General features: G+C 44.2%; 1 protein-coding gene across 2 annotated transcripts in view; it reads right to left on the bottom strand.

Moving 5' to 3' along the window:
* The window catches only part of CIAO3 (cytosolic iron-sulfur assembly component 3), a 643,683-nt gene that overhangs the window by 83,279 nt on the left and 536,718 nt on the right, over positions 1-23,686 (bottom strand). For both annotated transcript variants that reach the window (XM_069647280.1, XM_069647281.1), the window contains one exon: positions 14,950-15,022. In XM_069647280.1, coding sequence (XP_069503381.1) covers positions 14,950-15,022 — 73 coding nt within the window. The remainder of the gene's footprint in view (positions 1-14,949; positions 15,023-23,686) is intronic.

The following is a 23,686-nucleotide window of genomic DNA, read 5'->3' as shown; positions in this document are numbered from 1 at the left end:
CACATTTATTCCAGACCAACAGGAACATCTGATGCTGCTTAAAGGTGAGCAGAGCATACGAACATTTAACATAAGTAATTAAAAATAATTTATCATAATTGGTATAATACACATTGATTATAAATTGCCAATTATGCAGTAGGAAAAGGTTTTTCCCAAAAATTAACTGTGGTGATTATTAAGGAGATTTGAGTTCCCCCTAAGAATCCTGTATCAGAAATGTCTAGTTGTTAAAGTATCAGGATCATGAACAAATCTCGAAAACAGTTTGTCTTAACGAATACAAAGTGACAAAATCAGTGAACTAAAGTTTCAATTTTTGTGCGATCTAGGCATAATCTACAAAAACGATCTTCACTTGCAATCTTTGATCTAGCACCATTTAATTAAATTAAAAGGAGATTAAAACAAAAACTTAAAAATGATTGCCGAAATATAGAACATGGAAATAAACAATTAAATGTTATCTCCGAAAGTGCAATATGGCAAAAAAAACATTTTTTAAAACTTCCCTTTGCATGCTACACCGGCGTAGTCTTAGTAATTTCATTTTTACTTCACCTGGCCTATTGGCCAATATATCCATAGAATAATTAGTTATAGATAACATGTTGGCAATTAGTGACCCAGGTTGTCAATTCTGTGATACGACACATCATGTGCTAAATTAAAACTATGGAATAAAGAATTGTCCGTCGGGTTTACAAGCTTATTAAAAAGACGTAGGGCCTCATCATGAGTTGGGCGGTAGCCCTCAAATGCGGTGGTAACAGTGTGACCGCCACATTTAAGGATCCACCCAATCTTGAGTCTAGCGTGTTTACCCCCAGCTCAGAGCTGTGTTAAAAAATGCCAATTTTCAGCGTAATAACCGTTGGCGGCATTAGCATGCTGTAAATGCAGCAAAAATTCCCCATTGGGTCCAATGGGGGATGGGGACTAACAGTTAGCGTCCAACCCGTGATCTGGCGGTAAGATCGCCGGACAGGTGAGCGCCAACGCTAATAAAGTTGGGCAGTATCCCAGCTGGGATACCGCCCAACTCGTGATCTGACCCACAGTATTTTCCAATTCACTAAACCAAAGAGGATAAACCTAATTCATAGCAGATTGCTGAGATTGGAGCACAACTGAAAAGTTTTTGAATAGATCTCAAAAACATGCCTTCAAGTTTAAACCAAGCAAAGTTAATCGGATCTAGACATTCGGCACCATAAGTGATCATAGGAATGACCTTCATTTTATAAAATTTTTGAACCGGAAGTAAAGATAAACAACCAAATGTAGTATTCATCTTTTTTGCTTGAGCGATTACACCAGACAATTTATTACAAAGGTGTTTGTCCCTGAAATTAAAAGGATTCATAAGTACATATGAGAAAGCCTAGGTAAATAAGTTGTTGCAACACCTTGGGATTTGGACCATTCAGTGCCAACTAAACCCTTTATAGATCAGTCTAGAGGTTTTTGATGACATCAAGATCTTAGATTAACAGGTTGTACCTCCAGATGATTATTCCTCCGGTGAGTTTGAAGACAGTTAATCATATGCTGCTTTTCAATAGGCATGCAATCAATTAGCACGAGATCGTCAGAATGAGCAATCCGAGAAACCAGGGAGGTACCCAGGCAAGGAGGAAATTATCTAACTTTAGAAAGAGCCTCACCCACATCAGAAATAAACAGATTAAACCGGCATGGGGTGAATACGCACCCCTGACTCATACCATGCAAGGTCTGGATTGGTCAGCATCTTTATAAAATCTAGAATTTTAACAAACTGTGTCTCAATCTTGGTTCCTCGTATCAGTGAACACCAAGGCTTAAGAGTTCCTTGAAAGTTCCGTAAGTGTGCATTCTTCCTCTGTAAAACCACCACCACCTCCTCGAATTTCCATGAAAGGACCCCACAGCACAACCATTTATCAGTTCATTGTTTCTGGCATTCCTGTTTATAATTTCCACAGAATAAGGTGGTTTCATTAAGAAACCTGAGTTTCTTTCCCCTTTCCTGGAGAACATCCCTTATTTCTAAAAAAGTCTGCTAGGCTGCTTTGCTTTCACTAAAATAATAATCAGACCAAAAACACACGTGTATCCCTTTCTTTGGAAAAATGGTAATGCCGATAACCTTGCCATTGCACAGCATTCTGAAACAAAAGATTCAAAGCACGATCTTGCGCCACTGGGGCCGGCGGTTTCAAATTCGTTTGGGCCTAACAGAAAGGATGTTTTAAAAACATGCTTAACATGTGCATAATCGACTTTCTCATCCTAGAAGTATTCTTGGGAATTACGCATCTGATCTTTCACAGTCTGAATGGCAATTATATTAAAACCATGCTAGTTAACCCAAGTCTGTCACTTCATCAGAGAAATGGATTACTTCCAGAGGAATTATTTGTCATAGTTCTTTATTTAACATTACAACATTTGATTTCATTTTGCCTGCCAATTTAGATGGTTTAAGGGTTTATTGTATATTCCGCCTTAAGGTTGTAAGTGTGCACTTGAAACACCTCTACTTACTGTAAACTCTCACAATTGGGCTCACAAATTGGGGGCCATTTTCATGCTACATTTCTTTTCCCCGGTTGGCCTGCAGTTCTTGAGCGGCTTTGGGGCGGTCTATGCAAGTGCTTCTGTGAGACGATGGTGAACAGATTAAAACCACACTGCCCGCTTCGTAGAGGGAATGGGCAGCGCTGCCGTGTGCCCTCTGCTGTTCAATCTGGTCATGGAGCAGTTGGCCTCAGCTCTTGGGGATCATGAAGGTATCCGGGGTGTAGACAATTTGGAGGCACAGTGCAGAAGACTTGCGTTTGACCCAGATGCTTCAGAGCTATGGTTCTTCTCCCTATTTCATGAATTTGTTACACAGTCATATATGAAGATTAACCAATTTTTCCCTTCTCCACCGATCGTCATAGGGCTGTGTTCGATGGATAGGGCATCAAGTGCGTACACGTAGATACAGTTGTTGAGACGCACGCAAACATTGCAGCTTTCTCACATTATTGCAAAACAGATGCCATTTATGTCCCTTGACATTGCCCACTGGAAGAAATTACATATCACGTTATGGAGCAAGATGGAAGTGGTTTTGCTGCAAAGGATACATGTCCTTAGCATGATCAGCCGCATGCAAAAAGACTGACACTGTCTGGATATAAAAAGGAGAAATTAGGCAGACGATTCTTTCATGTGCAGGTAATCAGACACCGGAATACCTTACCTTCTGAACACTGAAGAGAACCTAATCTTCTTTCTTTTCGGAAGAAATTAACAACTTTTCTATTCAATCAACAACAGCCTCCCTGTGATCCCTGCAACTTTGTTATGGTCTTTCAGCACTCAGTTCCATCTGCTTTTCATAGCGCTGAGATACCCTCAGGTGATTGTTGCACAATATTAAACTTTAGCATAACATGCTGATGTTGTAAAATGTAGTGAACAGACTCTAGGGAAGCGCTCGACTGGCTTTCTGCGGTCTGAGACCAAAACTGTCCCATTAATAAGTCTGAAGGTGCCCAGTTTCACAGAGTGCTTTGTTTTTTGGGTGTGAGGCAGTAACACCGAGCCTTCACACCAAGAGGTCTGAATTGGCTTTACACGCACTTGACTTAATACCTAACAGGGCAGTGTGTCCGGTCTCTTCTATCCTCTGCCCATAGGCTGTGAATGTCACACATCTCGGACACGCAAAACCACTTTGATGAATAAAAACGATCTTCTGCATTAAGAATCCTTGCTTTGGAAAAGTCCATCACTGCAAGTGGACAAGAGGACACTCTCTTGGCAGGTTGGAGAAGTAAATTAATTTTGTGCCTGCAGGATACTTTGTATTATAAAAGAGAGGCCAAATCCCAAGATTTTTTGTTATCGGGGGAACATTTCTCAAAAAGGGACGGTGAACGTGTAAGGAGAAGCGTGCCGGGATACGGCACTAGAGAAATGATTACCCCCTCACTACTACGATCCTAGAGAGAGTTTGAAATGCCTAAGGTCACATACGTAAAATTTTACACGGTGTATTAATTTGCCCTTCCTGTGTTCTGTCTTTGTTGCTTTTTTTTAGCCTTGTTTTATGTGCTTGATACAAGCATTACAATGTTGTCCTCGTATCTCCCCTTTTTTATCTTATAAATGCATAAAATTGCCCTTTTAACCATTTCTACTAACTATTAAAAAATTGATCTCATGTACATTGAGACGTCTGGCATTTCACATTTGCTGATTTCTTATGTAAATGTTATTGTGTAAAATTTTACGTATGTGACCTTAGGCATTTCTCTAGGATCATAGTAGTGAGGGGTAATCATTTCTGTAGTGCCGTACCCCGGCACGCTTCTCCTTGCAGGATACTTTAGACAGGGGTTCTTCCTCGTCTCATTTTCATACTTGAAACTCGAGTAGAGGGTTCATGGGAGGGACAAATTCAATGTCTGCTGAGCCTACTTGAAAGTCTGATGAATATTCATGATTTCAGCACCCATGAGCCTAAAATGCCATAATTACTGTCTAAAAAAGCAGGATCTCAGTATCAACTTTGTACAAACTTATTTCCAGCCCGACTGATGTTACCTGACACAGGGACAGATGGGTGCACGATCTGGGCATTACTACTGCTGATGCAGACTAGGCAAGTTTTAAAGGCAGGCTTTCTATTTCTGGGGATTTTAGGCCACATTTTAGGGCCCCTCAACTTTTAGCTATTTTTCTCCTATATATTTCTCCTATATATTTTTGGATCATTGATAACTTTCTGATAGCCAGAGGGTCTTCTCCTTAGGTCCCCCTGCCATTACAGCCCCCTTTTTTTTTTACTGTTCTTGAGGTATATGATAACTGGGCGCCCAGTCTCAGTGGTGCCTCTTAGAGTTATTTTATCACCCTACATTGCTGTTAGTGAGTAGGTTGATGGTAGCTGTAGTCCTAGTCTCCTGGAGTTTTCCTCACAGAGGGTTTCCCTTTAGGAAAAATGGTTGATATTGTAGGAAGACCCTTTGTTCCTTTCCTTGATTGTCTGGTCTGTTGCTGGCTCAAGGTGCAAGTCACTGGGTACTGGATCCTGAAAACCACACCTAAGGAAAGAAGCCCTGTACTTAACGGGTTGTTTCGTGCTGCTGAAGCAGTTTTCATTGAAACCACTTACGTGAGTACTTGCCTCTGGGTTCTCGGTGGGCGATTATTCAGGATACCCACCCTCAGGTGCCCCTCTGGTTCAGGGTTGAGATTCTTTGCCACGTTTCCCAATAGACTTATTTTAGGGATCCTCCGGCACCAATTCTTCCTCTGGGGCTTCGGGATCGTCCTTCAACCCCTGGATCTTTTCTTCGGGGTCTCTTTGACCTCCCCTGGGGTTGTATGCCAAGGAGTCCACACCTGTACGGTAGAACTGATTTACCTCTATTAAAGCCGATCGCCTAGACCCCCCCTGAGCTCCCCCATTGTTTCCTATAGAACTGTCACACTTCCCCTGGACATTTTTCCTGTACTCACAAGTTAGCCCTGGACAATGAATTCGAATTTTCATACTTACCTTTGATGTTTAATACATGTTTGAAGTCATGCCCTGTATTTCTGTAATGGTGAATGCATTTTGACACTGTAGCTTATTATGCTGACATTGTACATATTTTCCCTGAAATATATTGCTATGGTAAATGTTGCTAAAGTCCATTGTTAATTGACCCTATGGCTGTGGTAAAATAAAAGGGTTCCTATGCTCTATGATCATATTTGAGTACCATGTGTGCATTTGTATTATTTTTAATACTATACCACAGGGGGGGTCCAAATGAATGCGCAGTGTTGGTGTAGGCCTTAGGGATTTGTAGATAATGTTTCCTGTTGGTTAATAGGTCTATTTCCCTTTCCTGCCTACACCAATCTACATGTGTTAGGTGCTGACCACCACGTCTAGGGCATTGCACATATTTCCAGGGGTGGTTTTTGTCTAAGACGCTGTACACAATTTTGCAGGCCCACGGGGGGAGGGAGCTTTGGGGGAGGTGGGACAGGGGTGTTTGTGGTGCCCTTGTTTTCCTCAACCCTGCTAATTTATGTTGGTAGTGGGCCTGCATATAGACAGTGTGGTAAGGAGAATCCATTTTAGACTTCTTTTAAAATAATATATTTGCCATTTTTTTAATACTGTGTTTTTTACTTATATACTTTAAGTACTTTTTGGCCTCCATTTCTCGTCATGTGTGTTTAGCCCCCATAAAGGTCAGTGGTTGTAGTTCCCTCAGAGGGTTGAGCAAAAACTGCCGTAAGAGCAAGGATGTGCATTAATCCAGTACAGATAAAACTGCAATTGGCACCACGATTTACAAATTAACGTATCTTCAGGTAACATTGGCCTTTGGAGAGAATGTTTGAAGCTAGTCTGCTTCAGTCTGCCTACTGTTGGTTCTGTAACAAGGACAAAGCCTCAATTGCGTACATGTTTTAGCTCTGTGAGAATACTTGGTCAATGCCAGCCACACCAAACATTGCTTGAAAAAAAAAAGGTTTCTATACAAAGCTGTAATGTAGTGTTATAGATGGCACAAAAATCTGAGGCTTGCAAACAGATAAAGTTAGATGCTTCAAAGTTTCATTGTTTTCTCTGCACAGACGACATCTTAATGGTGCTGAGCCATCTTTTTCCCATATGCTCAGGTTTTCTCTTGTGTAGAATTGATTTAGTCGGTACTTCATAAAGATGGACCTGCGATAATTTCCTGGAAATTTTACTAGATAAGACTGGGTGTTATTTAGTTTCCTAGCTTCCGAAGGGGCCATTCTCATGATTCTGTGTTTGGCACATGTATCACCAGTGTCTATCCAGTCTTGTGCCCATAGCATTGATTTAACCTTGTTTGGGTTGTTTTGCAGTAGACTTCTGCTAGCAACTATGTCACTCAAGATTTTTTCACAGCAGAGAACCCACTGTGTCAACACACTGTAACCATTGCCAATCAATGGATCTTTGAGAATCTTGTATTGCGGCCCAACCATCTCTGCAGTCATTTTACGATATTCATTTAGGGTGTTCCACGTTATCCTTACATTGATAGATAAGAGACTAAAGCTTGTATTTTATGCACGCGGTCGGCAAACCCAGCAGTAGCTGCAAGACTTTAGACCAGATGGAATGTTCTAAAGAAGCCCATAGTTCTGCTGGACATCCAACGGCACAGTCTGCTCCATGTATTAGTGCTGGAATGACTTTCATGTTATAGAAGATCAAAACAGGTTTCAGAGAGTATTTACCATATTTCCTGTTCATAATGCAAGCTTGCGCTGTCAATTGCTTGCATTTGTCCTTTGTACCCATGGGGCATCATTAATATAGAGCTGATACACATGCCTAAATACATTGTTTTGTCAGCTCAATTATTTAATTGCCCATTTTCCAGACAAACTTTTGTTTCCCACCGATTTCGTAGTTCTTTTGCAAATTTTGCAGGATCAAAATCTCTGATTTTCTTGTATTGACGCATAATCCGGTTTGTTGGATATATTGGTCAAGGATGCTTAACTTGCGCTGTAGACCTACCGGTGTATGGTCCAAGAGGACCAGATCATCCGCATATAGTAGCCAGCTCACTTCTCTTCCGTTGATTTTTGGAGGGAATGTGTTTGCCTCAAGTCCGATATAAATAGATTGCCAATTATCGAGGCCAAAGGGCAGCCTTGTTTAACTCCTCAACAGGTTTTTATTGGGTCGGATAGGGAACCCTTTTGGTCCAACCTTACCCTTATTTCAGTGTCGGTATGCAAGGCTTTTATGGCCATTAAAAGGCTACTCTGGCATTTCCATGTAGACATTTTCTTCCATAATAGTTCTCTATCGATACTATCAAATGCTTGCGATAGGTCCACAAAAGCGAGATAGATCTTTTTGTCCATTCTTATTGTATCCATTTTGAATATGTTCAGCATTAACAGATTGAGACCACACCCCACACCTTTTACGAAGCCAGTTTGCCGGCAATCCAGATGGTTATTTGCTTTAATCCACTTCAACAGTTGTTTTTGTAATTGAGCAGCGAAGATTTTACCAAGGACATCTGATAAGGCGATAGGTCTGTAATTCTTAGGCTCTGCTCTATTGCCTTTTTTAAAAATCGGAATTACAATCGCTGTTTTCCAACTTGATGGAATTGTGCCTTCATTTGCAATTATTGCAAACAACTTCACTAGGAAGTCGGCCCATTCTTCTGGATTTTGTTTGATTATGAAGTTCGTTAGACCATCAGGTCCAGGGGCCTGTGATGTGGAACTTCGTTGGATACTCTGTAGAATGTCCTCTCTCTCTCGAATTGTAGATCCCATTTTGTGAGCAGCAGTAAAATTGGTTCTGGAGTAGTACTTTTCTTCTCATACACGGTTTGTGTCACAACCTCATCCCCACCGAGGGCTCACAGGGCCCTAAGGACCTTATTCGGCCCTCCTCGGATTCCTTGGAGTCAGTCCTGGGGCTGTTGGCATCGGAGACACATGCTGGGACGGGGTTTCAATGGGCAATGGGCAAGTATGGCTGCCCCCATGTGGAATACTGGGGAACTGCATTCAGCGGTCTAGCATATCTGGCACTCGAAGTCGCCCAAGGCAAGAACCATTGCCATCCTTACCTGCTCGGCAGCACCCTCTGGGAATCGAAGTTGTCCAAGGCAAGAACCATCGACATCCTTACCTGCTCGGCAGCATCCTCTGGGAATCGAAGTTGTCCAAGGCAATAACCATTGCCATCCTTACCTGCTCTGCAGCATCCTTCAGCGATTGAGTCGCCCAACGCTCGTTGTCCTGTTCCACCATCTTCAAGACATCTTTTGTCTCCAAGGATTCCTGGGAACCATCTATCTTCAGATCTTCTCGGCCTGTAGCAAAAAAACAATAGCACAGGTTAGCCATTTGCAAGGACGTTATCAGCGCCGCTTGGCGTTCCATCTCACCTTCTCGAACTCGGATCCGGCTTCCATCGCATCTCTTAGCACCTGCAAGAAGAAGCGAAAAGGTTACTAGTGCAAAGCCAAACTAAGACATTGTTTTCACCAAATAAGACTTACCTGAAAAGTAGGAGTCGCAGCCAGTCTGGACTCCGGCCCTCGCCAGTGAAGAAACTCGGCGGTACAGAGCCATTAACGATGCGCCCCTTCCCAGCACAGCAGGACGGAGAGCGCAACCTTATAGAACGTAAGGTGAGAAACTGCAAGGGAATTCGGGAGGCCACGGAGGGAACAGCAGTAAAACTTCAGCTCCTATCTTCCAGAGCCAATCCTCACAGCCCGAACTCCAAGAAGGGTGGAGAGGTCCCGAAGAGCTCACCAGCTTGTCGTGAGGCGTCCCCGTGGAAGCAAGGTGAGCGTTACAGTTTGGAAGTGTTTTGACCAGTCGCTTTCGCTCACCATATTCGCTTGGATTGCATGTTGCTGGCAGTCAATGTTATTAATTTCCAAAACTCAGATGAGTTCTTATTGTGAAGACTAGCAAGCATGGCTTCACTATCTTGTTGATGGAGAATCGACCTGCGAGATATTAGCCAGTTTTTATATTTTTGTTTACTGGCTTGTTTTGCCAGATGTTGCTGGTCCTTCTTTAGATTGTCATGTTTCCGCAGTTCTTTTCGTAATTGTTGTTTTCTTTTGGCGATTTCTTCGTCATATTGGTGTTTTGGTTTGAATGGGCATCTTTTTTCTCCATTATCTATGACCTTAAACTGGTACAAGAGGCAGGTTTATTCCACTTTGTCTTTTGTGTCATTTAAGTACTTGCAGTACGACTGAGTGTCTTGACTTCATGGGGCTTTATTTTTAATCGTGATATGTTTGGTTCCACTCTGACGTGATTGTCCCTATACTGGGACTTTTTGGTATTTAGTGACTCCACAGTTAACTTAAGTTGGCTGTGGTCGCTACTTGGATTCACTGTAATTTGTAATGACACCACCCGGCGACTTAGATTTTCTGAAATGAAAATGTAGTCTATAGTGGTTGACTATTTTTACTTCTCCAAGTTTTCTGAGCTGGAATGTCGCCTGAGGTGTTGCTATTTGCCATTGTTATATTTCTTTCTTCAAGGGCAGAACACCATTTTAAGGCCAATTTTTGAGAGGCGTTTTGTGGTCTGAGATCGTTTTTAGACTCCTTTATACAGGTTAAGTTCAGATCGCTGCAGCAAATTATATTAGGTGTTTGTTGAGCACTATTGGCGTCATCAATTAGGTCAAGCACGATCTTCATAAATTTGTTAGTTCCTGCCATTTTGTGATGCCAGTAAAGATTGAAGATGTCAAGTCGAATTATGTTTTCTTTTTCAATGTTTTTTTGCTTCCACCACCGTATGCTGTATATATGGCGTGTGATTTATTGGACATATCAGTTTCCATCCAGAATTTTTCCTGATCATAGTCAGGAGACCGGCAGACAGACGTCCCTTTTTTCCTGTTACTGCTAGGTTTATTGCTACCTCATAATCATCAGATATGGGGCAAGCAGCCATCCATGTTTCCTGAAAACATATGAAAGTAAGGTCGTCCATCCAATTTCTGGTTTCCTTGAACAAGTGTGTAAAGCCTCTTGGGATCCAAGATAAGATGTTGATGTTGATGTTTGAGCTATCTAGCCCATGTTGGCATTAGCTTGAATGGCCCCCTAATACTCCTGCCAGCCAGTTCCAATTTGTGGTACTGGCATGCTCCGGGGCACCATCCAATACATTTTCACTTCCCAATGTGTTTACATTTCAGTGAATCGTGATTTTTATCTTTTCTCCTGGTGTAAAATGTTCATGGGTATCAATAATTTTGCCCATGTCATTTTGAGGTCTGCTGGGCTCGTTAGATATTACCTCTCTTGCGTTCTGATCTGTGGTAAGTGAGGTCTTGAAAGTGACCTTGCGCAATGTTTGGCCAGGCTCCTTCAGACTCCCTCAACCTTTCTTTAGGCACTCTGCTGGTTTGTAGTTCCACAAATTCCTCATGAATATCAAATCCTAAAGATATTATGAACGGAACCGCGTTCAGGAGGAGGTCGCAGATTAGTCTAGAGTCTATGTGAAGCCGGACTTTGTCATTATGTTGATCATTAAAGAACTCAACAGTTTGTATATCGTTTGACTCTATAGATCGGAGTCCCGGAACATGATGTAACAGGCGTAAGACGTTATTTCTGTTTAGTGTCAACCCATCTTTTGTATCCAGAATTTGTTCGATGGTCAAGAGATATTTTGCTGGATTTGTCCGTCTGTCCGATCGTGAACTGTGTTTTTGGCTGGTACTCCCTCGATTTCTGTCTTCTGTGCTGAATGTTGTTTTGAGTGTGTGATCACTCGTGCAGAGTTTCCTGTTGGAGAGACTACTGGAGAGGGTTGTTCCGCCTTTTGACGATGTAGCCTCCACGATCCCTTCATTTGAAGTGTTCCATGTGGGGTTTCTGTCATTTGAGGTTTTGGGGGAGCCACTTGAGACAACTAGTCGCCTTCTTTTCTCGGCCATGGTCACAAATTTAGCTTCCTGCTCTATTGGTTTTGTTGGTTTGAAGTACTCTCGGGGCAGGACCAGTTGACAAACTCTCCCAACTTCAGACCAGTCTTCAATATTTTTTGGTGTTTGGTTCTCTTCACGAGGCACGACATTGTGTTTAACATTAGTTTCTTCAATGTGTTGGTCACTGTCTCCAAAGCATGTGTCCTCTTCATATAATGATAAATTCATGTGCTCACTCTGTGCGATTTCCACACTTTCATCCAGAGTAATTGGTTCCTTAGTTAATGGGATTTTAGTTGGCTTTACTATTTGTTCGTCTTTCTTGCAGTTCGCGTTGGCCTGATCTGTATTTACTGATTTGAAATTTCTCAGAAATTTTCTTGAGCCTATGTTGTTACATTTTCTTTAGCATTTTTAATTTTTTTTTTTCTGAGATTGGATTGAATCTATGGTATGAGATGTTTGGAATATCTCATAGGTTTTATCCTTTTTGGCAGTAGGGGCACTCTCCCTGTTAGCCAAGGTTGAGGGAAGAGACTTGCTCAGATCAGACTCAGTAGCGACACCTAAGACATTCTCCTTTTCACGTGAGTCAAGTTTGAAGATTCGACTTGCGGCTCTGGAATTGATATTTTGGAGTTCATGGGTGCCGACAGGGTTGTTAAATCTTTTATGTTTTAGTTAATTTGCTCATACATCTTGAGCATAGGAGCCATAGCTATAGTTAACAATGACATTACAAATGATCTGAGGTCATTTAAGGCTTCCTTGATCAATTTCTGAACATGGGCAGCCCTCATGGTTTGATTTGTGCTAGCTTTGTGGTGCAAGCATTTTATTTCTGGATGGTTCCGTTGCATGAATGTGGAGTTCTGTGTAGACTCATCAGTTGAGGACGAGTCGGACCGGTCTTCCGCACTCAAGATGTTTGAAGACCTTTTATGTGTAGTTCTCATTTCCAATTGATTGATCATTGTTTTTGGAGTCAGTGTTTTTTTGCATGATTTTTTTCTGTTCTGAGAACATTGAATTGAGGCAGAAGTACTAGAAGCCACACGTCGTCTTTTCCTGGCACCCATTGGCTAGTGGGTCAAAGCAGTAGACTCATTTACAGACGAGCGTGGCTCAGAATTTAACCAAGGCTCTTTAAAGAGTTCCTCTGACTCAGATCAGCAGTAGTGGGCGATTTGGAGCTCAGTGAGCCATTCATTTATATCAGATCTTGCAGCAATTTGTTTACTATTGCCAGGGAATTGTGCCTTTTGACAGGCGAGTTAGGTGATTCTCTCTGTTCGTTGTTTGTGGGGCAAGTAACTTGTGCTATGTTCACATGTGGGCTTAAGACAACATCCTCGTCTTGTTCCATGGGCAATGTATTTTGAAAGGATTTCTTTTCACAGTCATTTTTTGATGTAGCATATAAAGGGACCAAGAGCGGGACATTCTGACTGGATACGAACTCCTTGTTTTATTCAAAATTCGACGCAGAATACATTTTTGATGTTCCTTTTAGCATTTGTCTCTCATGGACACTCGATGCGACTCTGAAAGGGGCTATCGCGCATTCTAACCATGCGCCAGTACTTTCCGAGGTAAGCCGTTGAGTTCTACGGTCAGTCTCGCCAAGCTCTGACCTTGCTGGCAGTCTGGCAAGGTGTAATGCATGCGCTGCTAAGACGCGCAAGGGAGGAATGAGCCCGCTCATCACAACGGCCTCCCCATCAACAAAGCGGGAAGCGCCTGAACTACCTCGCAAGTCCACACCCATCCCAGCTGAATTCATTAAGAGCACTCCAAGAGGGAAAGTGCTCACGTCACCACTCTGACAAGCCAGCGCAGCAACACACGGCCGGCGCTGCAAAGACAACCTCCAAAAGGTACAATTTCATTGACTCTCGCTGTCTTGCCTATGTGGGACCAATGTTGTGTGAGGATTTGTGTTTGTGGACCACAATCAAGCGCATTGGAATTTTTGCTTGCGCTCCTTTTAAGCAAGTAATCATGCGGCAGCGATATAATGCGAGCAGCCGGAGAAGAGGTGTTAGTTAAATTTCTTACTTGTGATCTCCCGAATGCAGCTTCTGGCCGGCTTAGGCTGTCGGTTTGATTTTGAGCACCTTCTTCTCCAACACGCTGCAGTTGCAGACGGGTAGGCGGTTGATGGAGTTTCCGCGTTGGGAGCTTATCGCGATCCATGAGAGATGAAAAGGGTGCTAAGGGAGCCTCGAGAGCCTCCAGAGACTCACGAGACTCTGCACTGACTCTGCACCACTTCGCGGACTGAAAGGGGTTTTTAAGCTCTACACCCCTCTCAGAGCCAATGGAAGTAGAAAGTGGACTTGGCAGACTCCACAGTTCAGCAGGCTCCAGGAAAGTAGAACAGGGTGCCAGAGACTCAGAAGACTATGCACCAACTCCGCCAGTAACCACTGCCACCAGTCTCTTCAGAGGATGTCTGGAAAGTAGCAAATATGCTACTTAGAACAAAGGGGAAGAGACAACAGAAAAACACAAAAGTCATAAAAGGGAGATGACCACTCCTGTACTGGTGGCTCTAGGGACTCACCAGTGACACCAAAACAGTGCAAAAGTGGCCTTAGGAATCTCTGGCAGCACACCACATAAGGTGGGAGTGCTGCCGTAGGAAAGTATGGAGCAAAAACTAAGCAACTGAGGTATCCCTCCACTGTAATCTTGTAAGAGGGGTCCAGTGGTCACAGAACAAAGTTAAATGCAGGAAGTGAGTGAGATAAAAAAAGTTTACTCACCTTCAAAATCTATTAAAAAATACCAGTGAATACAGCAGTAGTAGGGTTTGGAAAAGAAAACCTCCTTAACAAGGGACATTATTCTCCTTTTTATCCGAGCTGAAAAGGTGACAGAATTCTCAGAGTTCAAAAAGCTTCTGCCCCACTGATGCCTTGAGTACGGATACCTATGAAGTTCAACAAGTACAGAAATAGGCAACAGATTTTGTCTTCGGACAGTACATCCTTTTAAAAATTCACACACATGCCCTTAAGCAGCAGGTGTTGGAAGAAACAAAATGAAGGACGGTCGGTTAAGCGGGAAAGAGGTAGAAGGGCAGAGGGACAAAAGCACTGCAGCAGAGGGCAGATCGGCCCGCAGGGTACAGGTGGAGGATAGTGGGTCATGGGTGCAGAAAAAGAGAAATGCTGCCAACACGCCTGAAGCAGGACAGACACAATACACATAGGAGCAAGAACATTAATGCAGAAGCAGAGACTCAATACATATACCAAAGCATTGTCACCACCCCCAGTATCCTACCAATGGAGAGGAATGGTTAATTGAGCAGATGGGCATAATTACTATTTAATGACCAGTTAGCTGCAGCATTACTACAATACAACATGTAAGTACAACTATGTATTCCCCAGCCTGAGATAAAATATGCCCTCCCATCCTTAAAGAGAAGTGACAGGTCTCAAATGGAAAATTGTTGCTCGTACTGTGTGTCCAACTGGGATGGATGGCTGGCAGATAAAGATACTCCTTCCTTTTCCAACATCTTGACCAGTTCTCCTGTGAAAGAAAAATGTCTGTTACAGTTCTCCTTTTTTTTGTCAAGTAAAATAAAGTTACAATATAGTTCAATTTTCTCTGTCTTGGAAATACAAGGGAGGATTGTTTTGTGTTCAAACCAATTTTACTTTTCTGTAAAGAATCGAAATTAACATTTTTCCTACAGTTGACAACATGACAGTTTCCATAAGTGATAAGAGTAACAGGTGACTAGGAGAGTCCAAACCTATCCCCTTGAACATATTAACAAAAAGGGGGTCAAATTGAAATGTATTGACTTAAAATCTTTCAAGGGTGTGATGCATGTAAAAACATTAAAGAAAGTGAACTTTTTTTTCCCAGCAGGTGTTTGCCCATTTTGAAAAGTGTCTGGCATGGTACCAGAAGTACCATTACTTCAAGTAAAAACAGCTAATATTACAGCACTTATAAGCAGGACGAATCTGACTGAATTGCTATATACAAAAACTGACATTCTTATTACGATGGCCAAGGGATTTAATAGAGACTTTAATATCTGTGCAATCAGAAAGGATCCGGTAAAGTAGACATTCTATATTTGTCAGAATTAGTTAAATTACTTAGTGAAATGTGATCGCTTACCTCGAAAGCAAGCATGCTACTACATTGAGCCAAAAGGCATATAATTTGCCCATTGAATGGAAGCAAACAATACTTTTGGAGTTCATAGGGTCGGCTTTCTGTGAAAAATTGCCTCACAATGTCATGCCCTTCTCTCCATGATCAGAATTCCTACACAAGTCTTGCATGTATCATTATCTTTATCTGTTGTCAACAAGTATATATGATATTTTATTTATATCGCGCTCGTACACAAGTGTGTCAGAGCGCGACCAGGCAAAGAGGGGAACAAGGGAGAACAAAAACAACGATCTTACTAGGCCCAGTGACATTGAGAACGTGCAAGTACATGAAACAGGGGAAAGCGCATGGAATGGGGAGAAGTGGAAAGTGTGGAACAGAGGAGAAGAATAAATAATAAGTAAAATAAATAAATAAAAGGTGATGAACAGTGATAGTGCAGCCAGCAAGTGCTAGATTAGTCAGATAAGGTATATGTGATAATTGCAGAAGAAAAGAGGGAGGGGAGACTGTATGGGTACAGATACAGACCCCAGTGCAAAGGGGTGGCCCAGAGGCAGTGCAGGAAGGTGGCAGGGTGAACAGGTACCTGGGCCCGGAGGACAGAGGGAGGTCAGGTGCATGGTGCCGAGAGAGAAAACCGATCAGCTGGGGAGAAGAGGGGCAAAGGGAGAAGCAAGAGGAAGGTCTTGCAGTGTTTCTGGAACCGGAGATGGTTCTCTTCAAGTTTCAAGGTGGCCAAGATACAAGATAATTAACTAATTCCACACCATCACATTCTATTTCAACACCGGAGGCGAGCATTATGCTTCAACTTCTTTTATTCTACTCTTCAGCAGTTTCAAAATTTCACTTTCTTTCAAACATTTGTTTTTCAGTTTCAAATCTAAGAGAAACTCACTATAAATCCGAACTACACATCCTAATAAGCATCTTGCATATGTTAGTTGCTCAGTCCACTTCCTTCCCTCTGGGCCTCATTACTCACTTCCAGCCCAGGTATTTTCCTCTTCTTTTGATGTCTACAAACTGGCATCTATCAACAAAACTGTGTCTTGCACTCAGCTGCTGTGATGCTGGAAATGCATCGGAGGGACAGAGCCTCCGTATCCTTGTCCTTTACTGTTTTTATCGTGTGTTTGGTCGTGTTTTCCGCGCAGGAGTTCATGTGGGACTCCTGGCGGTGCAGCTCTCTCTTTTGGTTTGGTCTACAGACCCATGGGATATCCTTATGGCACCCACGGGTGGGGGTACAACCCTGTGCCCCTAGTGTATGTTTTTGGGCACCCTGTGTGTGGCCCACAGAGCAGGGTATGGGCTGGTGGCAGCTCCATGCTGAATTTGGCAGGTGCTCTGAGTATCCTCCATTTTGTGATTCCCAGGCCCTGCCATTGGAATCAGTTGATTCCTGATAGGAAACAAGATGGCCCCTGTGGCCTCTTGCTTTCTATTGCCTGGTACCTTGTTTTCCCAAAGTCATGGGAAGCCCTGACTCTGCCCCTTCCCCCTGACTGGCTGTTGGGTGGAAGTTCCATATATGGTGTTGTTGTGAAGTCCAGGCCAGACTGGCTGGAGCCTTCCCAGTGACACTATGTTGTGGGTACACCCTGTGGGTGGGACCTGGGTGAACGGAGTGTGTGACCAATATGCACTTCTTGTTGTGGATGTCTGGTTTCTGGTGTTTGACACAATGACTGAGACAGCCCTGCCCGAAACTGGTATGAATGCAGTGTGGAGTGTTGAATGGCTGGGTACTTGTCCCAATACACATAACTTGTTGAGTGTCTGGAGAGAAGTGAATGGCCTGAATGCACTATGCACCCGATTGGCTGCCTGCCTGCATGAATGCTCCTCTGACCGACTGGTTGCCCGAGTGTGAGCCAGCAGAACGAATGGGAGATCAACTAGTATATCTGGGGGCCTCTCACTGCTAGAATACATGTTCAGAAGCTGAGTTGACACTTGAAGAGTAACTGGAACTGCTTATCCTTGACGCCCAGCTGGAAGAAGAAGAACTGCTGCTGCATTTGCTTCGACCCGATCCAAAAGCTGTCGAGTTCATCAAGGACTGATCCAAGAGAGGACCCGGTTAGGTGCCCTCTTCCCGTGCTCCGAGGGACCATCGAGCACTGCTAACCTTCGCTGAAGCTCCCTGGAAGTCAGACCCTCGAAACGCTGCCGACCGGAGACGGGGACCGCCGACGAGAACAAAGTGAAGCACCCGGACATTGACGCCGTCGAAGTCCATTGCCTTCGACCAGGGTTCGGAGTATTGCCGTAACCGCTGGAGGCCCATCGAAGCCGTGTTGCCCAGAAGCAGGGACCACTTGACGCTGTGCCACCGATGACCGGAGCCGCAACGCTCCACCTTTGCCTAAGTAACATTTGATCCAAGGACGCTCTATCCTGCACAGTCGACCGCTTTCTCCCGCCGGAAAAAGTCGAGGCCACCAACGTGCCGAGGAGCATCCGCCGGTGGGTTTCCTGTCACCTGAAGACCACAGAGACGCCAACGACTCGAAGCCCTTGCTGGGCCACAGTTCTTCAAACTCTTTGCGGTCCTTAACTATCGTCACTGAGGTGATCCGCACGTCTCTTCCTTGCAGGACGTCAACGCTCCGTCGTCACCGAGCACCGCTAGGAACGAAGCTGCCACCTGACTGTCGTCATTCAACCCTTTTCCTCGTGGGATATCGACGATCCGTGGCTCCTGCCTTAAAGGGAGTCACTCAAGAAGGATCCATCGAAGACCTCTTCGAAGAACTCTGCTCTACCAGGTACATTGAGGGGGTAGAAACATTATAGAAGGAAATAAGACTTATAGAACAATATATGGACTGGGCTTGTGATACATCTTTGCTTTACAGGTTGCCCAGGTGGGGGGGGATCTCCACACAGAACTGTGTTTAACGGTAGAGGCCAGTATTCTGCCAATTGTTCTAACCAACTGCTTTCCTCCTATGTCTATTGTTGGTTGCCTAAGTGATCTGTGTGACATTTAACCAGAGTATAGTTGATGCGCTTTAATGAGATCTGATAATAATTGTGGTACCACTTAGAACTGTATTTTTTTACCATTGTAGATTTTCTGAGCACAAAGTGAGTTATTGTGATAGTGTACATAACCTTGAATATTAATTATATAAAGACTGTTTTAACTAATACAGTGTGTGGACATTCCTTTGTGGGGGCTTGGGGACTACACTGTACTTAAGAACCAGCCTGCATCACCTCCTGAGAAGCTAGGCCTTGATTGCTCGACCACAATACCAATAATAGAGAATCTTGGCTGGGGTCCTCTGTGCCTCTCCTCTATCATATAGAGAGCAGAAGTAGAAACTCCCCCAGTCTTTACAGCCGCGACCACTGGCGTTGCTGAATACGAACTGAACTGTAAACCTAGGCAACTGCCTCTTGGTATTCTGCTGCCAGAAGTGATAAGGAGTGATGAGAATGCCGGGTCTAGGCAGTTGAGGCAGAGAGGGGAGCCCACAATAAGCAGCTCTGTTTTGTCATCATTAAGACACAAATTGTGGGTGGCCATCCAGAGTTGGATGGTGCTGTAGATCTTGTTTATAGCGATGGTGTCGTCAGTGTGGATGCCTGAGATGGGGATGAGGATTTGGATATCAGCAAAGTTGGTGTAGCTGATGCCAAGAGAGTCAAATACGTTGAACAATGGCTTGGTGTATGGGTTGTAAATGGTCAGTGAGAGGCAGGAGACTTGGAGTACTCTGAGGGGGACATCAATAAGATCTGCTGCTGAATCCCTAATAAAGACCCTAGAGGAGCGTTCACCGAGTGTTAGGGAGAATTCTCTGTTTGGGCTGAATTCCCTAACCTAGTGAGTCCCCCAGCAGCTTTGCTGGATTTTTGGGGTTTATTTTTTTCTCCTGCCAAGAGTGAGACTCTTTTACCCTCACTCTTGGACATGACTTGAGAGTGTTTCTGTGACTTGCTATGTGCTTATGGGCTAGGGGGTATTTTTTCCCCATAGGCTATCATTGGTTTTTGAATGTGTGTTACACAGCACCCTCAGGCAGTAACACAGGGGTGTCATAGAGACCCCCAAACATAGACTCCACACCCTGGGACTGACTACTGTCTCCCTGGGTCTGTAAAGTCACCATTGACTTTACTAGTCTTAACTTAGGAACTTAACCAGTACAAACCATCTTACTGTGGAAGTACTGGTAGGGGCAATTAGATTGCCCCTGGGTCTGTTGTCGACGGGGTACTGTCCCGTCCCCCCTCGCCGAGTTCTGGCTGGTGGCAGTGGATACCACGGAAATATTCCACCGGAATATTTCCCAATGGGATTTCCCATTGTTTTTAATGCACCACTTTTTGGTGCAATGTTAAAGATACCGCCGGTTTATTTAATTAATATAAATTCACCGGTTGGGATTTTTTGCCAGAACTCGCCGCCAAAATGGCGTCTAGGTTCACTTCAGTAACCGTGAACCCGAGTCGAGCCTTTGTTCCACTTTTGGCGGGCTTCTGCACAGAAGCCCTCCACAGTGGTGCCATTCTGTCTGGGTACCACAGGGGGTGTGGGAGGGAGTTTAGGCACCCTGGACTGAGTTGCCTTGCCAACTCATGTCGCACTCTGGTGTGATTGGCCCAAGTGGTGAGCCACCCTGCGCACCACTTAGCATGTTTGAGTGACAGCTAGGCTGTATGAATGGGGGTTTGCTGCATAAAAGCATGGTTTTTGGGACTGGTTCTTCAGAAGTCGCCACAGGACCTAAAAAGCCAAAGAGGGAGAAGCCGAGCGGACCTGCCAAGACGACACCACCGGTGGAGCCCTGCGGAACCGTCTCACCACTTTTTCCGACGACAGAGGAGATCTCCCGCCGGAGAGTCTCCTTCCCTTAACTGGTGGGGACAACCAGTTGCTGCCTTCTTTTCGCCGTCCCGAAGCATCTCGTGGCCGCCTTGCCTGTGCCCAGCACCCCGGCAACCGGGATACCACTTTTTACCTCAACCGCGAAAGAGGGGTAAAATCCTTTGTGACCGGAAAAATTCCACGGCTGGTCTCATCCCTGGTAGTGCAACGACCTTCAGCTTTCCTCCACGTCGAGATCACCTCTTCCTCTGGACGACGCCGCGACTTGCACCCACTACCAGGAACAGCTACCACCGCTGGAGGATCCTTTTCACTTTTAAAGGTACTGTGTTCCGCCCGGCTTCCCTTGCCACCGATTGTACAGGGTAGATTTAGCCCTCGGCTCTTGAACCTGGGTAAGCCTGGGACACCCTAACTAAACTTTTTCTAAATTGAGTAAAACCTTTTCTACTCACCTGCAAAGACTTGTGACATTCTGTGATCTTGGGCATATTTTCACCTGGCTCCCTCTAAAGCGGGCCACGAACCAATTCTCCTTGTTCCACAATTGACTGCCTTTTCTAACCTTATGTGAAAAGTGTTTTACCTTGCTGCTTTCATTACTTCTGTTTTTTTCCCTCCCTTTTCTAATAACTTGTTGGAGTGCCATCTGATGTTAAGCGCTCACCTCTGTTTGGAAATAAGTGGTGTTAGCTCAGACTTGTCCAACAAATGACTAGGGATGTACATATAAGTAATAGTGACTGTGTTTTGACTTACTTACCTTTTTCTGTGCTAGTGTAATTTATGAGTGTGCCTTTAAAATAAATAGGTATATACTTTTACACCTAGCTCTGGTCAGTGTTTGCTTGTACTACTGTGCCTCTGCACCTATCCTGTATCCTCTATATACTGCCTAACTCTTCTTGAGGGAAGTCGGACTGCTCAGCCACAGCTACCACAGTGAATCTGTGTGGTACAGACTGCTACCAAGTGGGTTTACTGCCAACACCTGTAATCTTAAATCTTTTGCAGTGGTCCCCGAGGGAACTGCACAGGTTTCTGCTTAACACCGAGGAAGGATTTAATCCATGCGTTAGCTTTCATTGAGAATTGGAAATTCGACTGGAGGTGTTGGTAGTTGGATTGTTACAGCTAGCAGAGCTGTTTCTGTGCTGTGTTTAGGACAGAAACCTAATTGCCTGGCAACTACAAGGTTGTACTAGGCCATGCAATCTAAGAATTTGAGGAGAAAGGGTACAATGGTGATTGGGCGGTAGTTGGTGAAGAGGGTAGGGTCAAGCATTGGTTACTTAAGAATAGGGGTGACCAAGGAAGCTTTGATGCTAGAGGGGACTGAGCTAGTCACGAAGGAGGCATTTATGAATTTGGCAATGATAGGGACCAGTGTGGTGGCGCAGAGTTTGACAATGTGGGCTGGGCACGTGTCTCCCTTGCAATTAGTGTGTTTGATTGTTAGTATGGTTTTGAGTAAATTTGTTTGGGAGACTTGGGTGAAGCTGAAGGGAGGGGGCAGAGGGATGCTGAGAGGAGGAGAGTATGCAGAGGCATCTAAAGGAGGGAGTTTGGCCGCAAGTTGCATTTTGTTTGAGGTAATTTGGTCTCTTAAGGTGTCCATTTCGTTTGCAAGAGCGGTTCGGATGGTGGAGCACCATACTTTGTCTGAGCTTAGCCGGGCGCCAGTTGGGACAGTGTTTTCAAACTCTTTTAGGATGTCAAAGAATTGTTTGGTATTAGAGCTGGCAGTGGACATACGAGAGTTGTAGGAGTCGGCTTTGGAAGTTATGAGGGCATGTTTGTACATTTTGGCAGCACTGGAGAGGTTTTTACAGTTATCAGGGGTGAGGTGTTTCTTTCAGAGGTGTTCCAGGGCTCTTTTACGTCTGCAGAGAGTGACAAGCTCGTCCATAAACCAGGAGTAAGCCGGCTTGCGTGGTTTCAGTGTTTTTGGGTTTCAGAGAGGCAGGCTGGTCCATGGTAGAGAGGAGGCTCTGATGGTAGAGGTTGGTTAGGCTTTGGGGGCCTATACAGGTGGGGATCAAGGCGGGAGTAGAATCTGTAGTGTGGGCTCACGTGTGTTTTCTGTAAGCTTGCAGGTGTTTCACATTATAGAAGTAGTGGTGTGTGTCGGGTGGTCAATGGGTGGGTGAACGAGATGTTAAACATCAGGGAGTGATCCAACCAGGGTACAGGGTTGATGGCTAGTAAGTCGATGGAGGCATTGGTGGCGAGGACCCAGTCCGGAACGCACCCTTTGTCGTGGGTGGGGGAGTGACTTGCCAAAAGACATTACAGAAGGTGAATGCTATATTGATGTGGCTGATGCTAAAAGGGACATAGAAGATGCAAAAATAGATGGCGTGACCTTTGCAGAAGAGTACATGAAAGTGAGCGTTATGAACACAGAAGAGGCAAATGTGGTGCCTCCCCTTTCCACTACAGTTTCACACCAATCCAAGAATGTTTTGTTTCCATTGTGGATGAAGATCGTTTTGGGGCATTGCAGACAGACACCAACAGCATGGCCCCAAAGGAGCAAAGTGAGGAGATAACACCACACAAATCTACCACAAGTAAATGTTCCTATTGTTGCACTGCAACTTTTATGCGTAAATGGTGTGAAATGTTTGGAAAATGTCAACTTCACTGATGCAACTGAAAATGTGATGCCAACTGCAGAAACAGAGCAGCAAAAGAAAAAACATGACCACTGACATGTCCAATCATCACCCTTACCTGCCATACTGTACCCTGGTAAGGACAATCAGACTTATGTATTACAAGTGTTGCCAGACTTGGATCTAGGTGAGCATTCTTTGCACAAAGAGGTAGTACACAAATATGTAGACTCAGCTAATTTATATTAATTATATTACATGCATTACTTACCGTAAAAGCATTTCTGATAGTTGTATCTGCTTAGATTCACATGCTGTGCATATAGTCCGACATCCAGTGGTCACCGCTGCATCTGGTTTTTCCAAAGTCGAAAGGGGACGTCGACATAGGAGTGTCTGTAACACTATCCCTATAGTGACGTGTAGTGTACCCAAAATCCCTCACGCGTCGAATTCCCTCTGATTGTATTTTTTCTGCCATGACGGAGCCTTATGACTAACGCGATTGAGTACAGAAAAGAGAGAAAGTAATAAGACGTCTATGTTCCTTACATCCAAGCGGGGAGGAAGGGTGGGCGCATGTGAATCTAAGCA

This window comes from Ambystoma mexicanum, chromosome 2q (assembly GCF_040938575.1).
Source record: "Ambystoma mexicanum isolate Mex_15411 chromosome 2q, UKY_AmexF1_1, whole genome shotgun sequence".
Taxonomy (NCBI): Eukaryota; Metazoa; Chordata; class Amphibia; order Caudata; family Ambystomatidae; genus Ambystoma; species Ambystoma mexicanum.
This window is presented reverse-complemented; position numbering and strand designations above follow the sequence as displayed.